Source organism: Oryza brachyantha, chromosome 1, assembly GCF_000231095.2.
Source record: "Oryza brachyantha chromosome 1, ObraRS2, whole genome shotgun sequence".
NCBI classification, from domain to species: Eukaryota; Viridiplantae; Streptophyta; class Magnoliopsida; order Poales; family Poaceae; genus Oryza; species Oryza brachyantha.
The window spans coordinates 21059138-21066614 of NC_023163.2; the positions used below are offsets into that span (position 1 = coordinate 21059138).

At 39.4% G+C, this 7477-nt stretch overlaps 1 protein-coding gene across 2 annotated transcripts; it reads right to left on the bottom strand.

The window, feature by feature from the left end:
* Positions 1-822: 822 nt before the first annotated feature.
* Positions 823-5388, bottom strand: LOC102722174 (glycosylphosphatidylinositol anchor attachment 1 protein). Of its 2 annotated transcripts, XM_015832759.2 has the most exons (7): positions 5298-5388; positions 4873-5103; positions 4701-4792; positions 4478-4574; positions 2969-3830; positions 2734-2867; positions 823-1896 (listed from the first exon to the last, which is right to left on the bottom strand). In XM_015832759.2, exons 2-7 carry the CDS (start codon positions 4962-4964, stop codon positions 1023-1025), a joined length of 2151 nt encoding a protein of 716 aa, XP_015688245.1. In that variant the 5' UTR covers positions 4965-5103; positions 5298-5388; the 3' UTR covers positions 823-1022. The 2 variants fall into 2 exon arrangements, with proteins under 2 accessions (XP_015688245.1, XP_015688246.1); XM_015832760.2 differs by lacking the exons at positions 4701-4792; positions 4873-5103; positions 5298-5388 and having other exon boundaries at positions 4485-4566.
* Between the last annotated feature and the right edge of the window lie 2089 nt (positions 5389-7477).

The window sequence follows — 7477 nt, forward strand, 5'->3', positions numbered from 1 at the left end:
ATAATTTATTTTTGATCTACGTCTAACATTTAGTCTTATTCAAGATTTTTATTCAAATATACAAAACTATAAGCTATACTTAAAGTTTCTACAATAATAAATACAATCATAACAAAATAACTAATAATATATAATTTTTTAAATAAGACGTATAATCAAATAGAGATATAAAAGTCAAACGCTCTCGACTAAGAAAACCGAAGGAAGTACATGCATACCCATGATCACAATTACGGAGAATAAGTTGCCTCTAATTCAATGAGGAATGTTTGTGACTGCAAGGGCACAATATTCATCCATCCAAGCAAGGTTAAATGACTAATGCACAGAGAGCATTCCAATCAGAGTGGCAGGAATCTGATCTATTCCATCTAAGCGATTGCAGGTTCACAATGGTAAATTGATGGTTAATGTAGATGCATCTTTTCATAGCGATTTTGAAAAGGTAAGTACAGTAATAGTGATAAGAGAAAGAAGAAGTATGTGTACATGTAAGAGATGGTGGAGGCGGAGGCGTTCAGTGAAGAGTTGTTGCTGGCTCGACACATTGGGAGTAACAACTTTATTATTCTGACTGATTGTATGCATGTTGTCGACACTATTCAGCAACGTCTCCGACTGCTATTTTATGAGAATTGTAGTTATAATAGGGAGGCCTCATGAGCTAGCTAAGGTTGCTTTATCTTGAGCATGTTGGTGAATGATGTACTACTAACTATTTTATCAAATCAACAAAGCTAGCCTAATGTCATTCCTAAAAGAATAAGAAAGGATGTTTTATCTGTTGTAAATCGTCAAAAGGCACATTCATGTTCCAGCAGCTTCTCTGAATAAGCAGGCTTTACTATCCCATCCGTAGTTATTACAAAGGAAACAGCAAAATACATCAATGTTGCTAAGCTGCTAGTCCTCCGCATACAAAACTAAGTTGCTTGTTTCAAGAGTTAATGGCCAAAGCACACCCCAAGTCAGGGGTGTCTGTTACAGTGCTCTCTAACCTCAAAGCGATGACAAAATGTGTGCTATTCCTGCTTCATCTTTGATTCAGGTTGGAGGCATGGATGCAACAACACATGGATGCACAAAAGCCAGCAGGGAAGATGGACAAGAAATACATACAGATATGTCGCGCTGCTCCATTCCCACAAGAACTCCATCCACAGCCAGAAATCCCCAATGTCGACTGTCCACAATCCCTTGGATAGACATTTCATAACCAGCAATGCAGCTGGAGGGAAACCCAACACGGTGAGAAGTATGTTTGAGATGAACAATATTATCCGTGGTAGGAAATTCATCTCAAGCTGTGCCTTCAGTGGTCGAGAAAACAAGCACATCGGGATCAATATCAAAGCCCCAAGCTGCGCAGTAGCAAAATTTATGATTGACATAAGCCCCATTCCTATGGTGATGGAAGTGATCATCGTAGCCTTTAAAAGCCTCCATTCCACACCAGCATGATATGGTGAGCCGAACATTCCATACAGGATGATCAATATAACAATGGAGAGCACAGCCCAAATCACTGCATATTGTGTTGGCATAGCACCAGGAATTTGACTAATGTAATATGGGAGTAAAGAAACAAGTGCTGCCCAAATTTGGATAACAAGCAGTACTCTTGCAGATTTAAGCCATTTCCACGATTCACCGCCGATTTCGAGATCACCGACAATATCCTTTGTTTTACACTCATCAACCAATTTCCCCTTGGTTTTACTGTCACCAGCAAGAGCAGCAGCAACTATTGGGAGCGGTGCTAGGAACAATGCAAACGGAATCATATATACACCAACTGAAATAAACTTGCTTGGAGCTGTAAGGAAATACAGGAAAAAGGATTGATGGAACTTCTCAAGCAGGTTGTTTACAGAGCGCACAACTCCTTCGGTTAGCCTGTACAAAAGACAAATCTCAAACATGTTAACAGAAGCTTGTTGTGAGGTTAACATAAATGCTGTCTAAGTATGTGCTTTATAAAATACAGCAGGGCATACTTTGTTTAGAAGAAAGTGAAGCCAATTTATATGATAAGATTATATGAGGTCATGTGATCCTGCCCCTTTGTTAAGTTCAGTCCAAAATTGCATCAATTCAGGAAAATAAGGGCAATAAACCATGGGCCACAGCACTTACTTTTTCTCAAGACAAGCAAAGGCTGTTCTGTAATTAAGATCACAATATGCTAATGTCATTAGCAAATCCTGCCTCTATAGAATGAATACACACATTACTGATAAGGTCAAAATCAAGCAAATTTTGTCTATTACGAGGTTGACATGCAATCAAATCTCTCACTGAAATAATTCTGTTCAAGAATATGTATGGTCAACTGGCCAAGGCAGTCATAAAATTGTTTATAATCAGCGGTTTGCTGTTTGAGGTTATACAGCTTCAGCATCAAACTTGTGTTTTAATGCTCATTATTAGTATGTTGTGAGAATAAAAATAGTTGAGTGATACAAAGCAATTAGATATATGAAATTAGTAAATGCTTGACAAAGATAGATTGCTTTGGTCATCACAGAAAGGAAAATATAGATACACAAATGTCATAGGCTAGAGTTTGTTCAAAACTTTCAAGATATATTGAGCTATGTGGCATCTGCATCAAACACTTTTGATTAAATTACATCTTCCAATTAACTAAACACATGTCAATAATAACTAGTACTTGTTCTAAAAAGAGCGCAACTTCAAATAACAGAACTATAGCACACACTAGGAACTGACCTTCCACCCCTGAGAAGAAATGAAAATTTAGCATTCTCGTTTTTAAGATTAAATGCTGGTGCAAATTCCAAAGAAACTGCATCGACTTGATAGTCACGGAAAGCACCATGAGAACCTGTGGGCACTCCAAGAGCCTGCAGTCACCAAACCCAACAAGAAGGGATTAACATCGTTGAGAAAACCTATACCTTTATAGGTGAAATAGAAATGAATGGTAACTATACGTTTTAGTTACCTGGTTGTACATAGAATTGGCCAGGTTTGCAGTACCCTCCACATAATCAGGGACGTTCACGTCAAGCTTCCAATCAGGATTTATTTTTCTCAATACACTCCCAACATTTTGAAATACTTCAGCAATAACCTTAAGCCATGAAGAACTCAACAATGAACTAAATGTCTCAATATTCACATGAAAACCTTGTCTATGAACAGCTAAATAGTGCACCACATTCAGAAGATCCAAGTTTGGCATTTGGCCATTAGATGCCTCTGCATACATTGTGACACTATCTCTGTCATTATATTTCCTGGTTTCTCCAACTTTAAATATGAGTGCAGCTGCCATTGTTCCAGCACGTTTGAAAGTCATAAGTTCTGCTTTTTCTGTAGTGTCATCATGTTCATATAAATTCCGATTGGTACCATACATCTTGGTATCTAAAATCACTGGGTCACTCAGAAACATGGGATTATGGTATTGATTTAACCATGCAGAGACTGCGGCATACTCTCCAAATTGTGAATCTGCAGATAACCAGACAATATCCTTTGCTAGCCATGTAGCTCGACTTAAGAGGGAGAAAACAGAGAATCCAAGGGCCAGTGATAATAACTCATTAGATTGATCTCCCTGAGAATTATAAGGGGTAACCAGTACAATTGCTTCTTTGCCATCACCACGAGGAGCGCGTATAATGCCAGCTATGTTTATTCCAAAGTTGGTGTAGGTTCCATTAGGTTTGACTGCCATATTATTTGTCATGGAAGTAAAGAACTTCAAAGGATGAAAACATTTTCTGTCAGGGAGGAACTCATGGTAATGCACTTCTGCCCCCAGATTTTTTATTTCTTGTGATATGAATTTCGGCATATCCCTACATGTTGCAAGAAAATTGGTCATGGACAAAATCATATAAAGGGGCCTGCAATTGGAAACCCTAGGATTATACCACTCGTCCCCTCACTTATTATCATTTATTATCACTTTTTCCATGTGCAGATTATCATCAGAAAATTGCATATACTTATATATTAATTTTAGATTAGTGATTCATGAGCAAAAAATGTACTACGTAGAAGTTATACACAAGTATGGCCCAATTGGAAAGGACATGCCAGTGCTCCATTATACTCTTATTTTATCCAAAGCATCCATGAATCTCTTATGTAGGAGTATGGTTTCTACCCAAGTGCATGTATGGTGTGCACATGCATGCATCTACATTGTAATCTCATATAAAACAAAGTGAACATTGTATATCTTTGACTTTTATATTATCATTACTACATGAAGAAACTTCTTCATATTTAGCGTTGAGGATACCATGTGTATGCTCACTAGTATAACTAGAATGCAGTATCACAGAAATATTTCATCAAAGCAAGCGCCTTCACAGTAGAATCGACATAGATCTCCCACGACAACTTAACAATATGTACACAATGCAAATGTTTGCTAGAGCCCACTCTCTATGAAGGAAGCTGCATGTGAAACAAGGGAATTCTATACAGAATAACATACGTTCCACCTCTTGATTCCCCAGTTGCAGCTTCGATTCCCTTCAAAAATCTATTTGCTTCCAGGATATCTTCAGTAGAAAATAATGTATTTGCAGAACCTACATTAAAAAATAATTTACTTTGCAGAAATTACCAAGGAGAAAGAAATGCCTGACAGTCAATATCGGAGATGTTTGTTACATGGAGTTGCAATAGTAATAAAAATAGAGAACGAGATTGCTTACCGGGTATAAGAGCATTCTCTGATAGGTAAGTGTTCTTGGCAAGTGAAGGGAGGAAGAGGAGTGCGATTATGCCCGCCGTACAGCACAGAGCGCTGGTCACAAAGGATGAACAAAGTCTCAGAGAGAAACAGAAGAATAAAAATTGGACCAAGAGAGAGAGATGAGAACGAACCTGAAGAGTATGTGGTGAGACGCGAGGAATATCCCCAGGCGAACGATGAGGCGCGGCTTCGGTTTGGCCTCTTCCGTAGTTGAGGACGCCATTGCAGTAACTTAGCTAAGGCCTGGAAGTCTGGAGCTCTCGATACGGGAGACTGTCTCGGAACGCGCAGATCCTATTTTACCCTCTCCCCGCGGGGCAGGATCCCATCTACTACCACAGTCCACGGAGCTGGAAATCCGCCTGAAATTTGGACGAGTAAGTATGCGCTCGGTTCCCGACGGGCGGGGGAGAGAGGGGATACGGCTCCGGCGAGGAGGCGGGGTGGAAAGACGAGCGGATGCGGCGTGGCCAGGCGGAGGCGGAGCGCAAGCGGCGGTGGACGCGGAGAGGAGGCAGGCGAAACGTACGGCGAGGGAAAAGCTGCTCCGGCCTACCTAGGCGGGGCGGGTGACGGCGCGTGGTCGCCGGTAGGTCGCCGCCTTGCCGGAGATCGCGGCGAAGCCGGCGAGGGGAGGGAGGAGAGGAAGGAGCAGGCCTTGCCGCGGGCCGTCTCCCGTCAGAAGTAAATGGTCCAAAGAGAACCAGCTCGTGGACGGGTAGTTCGGCCCATCTAAGGCCCACGAGGACGATGAGAATATTTATATTTTTGAAAAAATATAAAGAACGATGAGTGAGCCGAGTACGAATCAGGTCAACCGAAAAATGTTTTGTTGTCCGCTCAAAAATATTTTAACTATTAAAATAAATCACAATTAATTATCCTTCGAAACATTTTTGCTTTATATTATCAACATATCAAGTTTCAACTTTTGAAACGACAACCATTAGTATTATAACATAAGAAACAATTTTAATTGGATATTGCAACATTTTTGACATAATACAAATGAACATACAAAATATATAACTAAAACATCAAAAAATCTGTAAAATGTATCAATCCAGAAATGGTTCTTCATCCTCTCCAATGACTGTGAAGCAACATCAAAATACATAGTGGTAATTTCAATCTAACACAAAGAAACATTAAGAAAAATGGGTTGGAACCGTGGAGACCCTCTGAAGCCGCCGTCCGGCAGAGTCCGATTATTGTGGTTTTGCACCCCCTATAATCACGACAGATAAACCGCCCGTTTCGTGAGCGTTGTTTAGGACATCCAAAAATCACAAAATGTACCCCTCTAGATCTAGTTTCTTTCTCCGCTCTAGTGACTAGATCTGTCTCCTCCTTTCTAGTCGACCACCTAATGCAATGACAAAGTTGGCCTTCTATTTCCCTGTCGTAGCGGTGCGGCAAGTTAGAGTATATGTTCAATTTCATATTGCTTGGAGCAGTAGAAAAACAATGACACTGCAAGACATACACGGTGTTCAACTCGGGCTACTGCTTCCTCTCTATGTGCGGATGTTCGTGTTGCTTGGCCAAGGAGCATGGACGAGCTTATGTTGCTTCCTTGGTGTTGGCGAGATGGGAGTTGCGAGAATACATAGCAACACGATTGACATAAGGAACACTAAGTTATTTGAGGAGAAACAATGCTAAAGAAAGAAAAAAAATAGAGAAAGGAACTTACAATGGAGGTTGCTTATAGGAGTTTTGGATAAGAGCGTCCGATTTGTTAAAGTCGTCCAAATGTCCGTCCCAAAGCATTGTCGAGTTTTGCTCAGTGGTTTGTCTCACGGTGGATAAGGAATTAGGCTTCACAATGGATGCTTTAAGATATGTGCGCTTCATAATGCTTCACAATGGATGCTTTAAGATAGGTAAGTGTGTGTTGGATGTGCACGCGTGTGTGTAAAAAGCTAAAACCTAAAGAACCTAAAGAAATGTTATTTCTATATGAGTGTGGAGTGTATTATGTGCGGAGTGTGTTATGTGCGTTCTTGCTGTACCCATAAAACCTAAGAACTGTTATTTCTATACCATACATTTTAGAAGTCAAATTGTACTTTCTATATAGTAGTTATTTATAAGTATAATTAAATTTCATATACAACTTTGTACTTATGGTTTCATACGAGTAATCATATTCCCTAGATAGATATATAAGAAAAATCACGGGTAGTAAAAAAAAGAGATTTGTCCAATGGGAAATTTCATCTGCTATATTGTTTTGTCACATTTGCAATGATTTTTTCTTGAGCCTGTTTGTGTAATGGTTACCCATTTTACGGTTGCTCACTATTGGATTACGTTAACTATGACAAGAGCAAGTAAGGAGGATAAGGACTCACAGCTTCGTGGTGGCCAAGTAGGCCTTGTTTTGTCTTTCTATTGAGATAATTATGCCTTGTTGAGCTATGCGATACCTCAGACTTGCTGGAGTCGTGTCATCTCATCAACACTTGGCTGTGTTTTCCAATCCAACTTATTCTAGGTTTTTCCTAGTATTTTATCCATATGTTTTTTAAATTGTTAAACAATATATTTTAAAAATGTTTGTGTATTAAAGTTCATCATCCTCATATTTTTTAGTAGATTTTTAATTTTATAGGTTAATTTCATCTTTTATATTATTAAATAACTATAAAAACATGTTTTATACCGAGAAAGAACACACCCTTGCTCTATCTATTTGTCAGCATGTCACATTGGACATTCCCACGCAAAGCC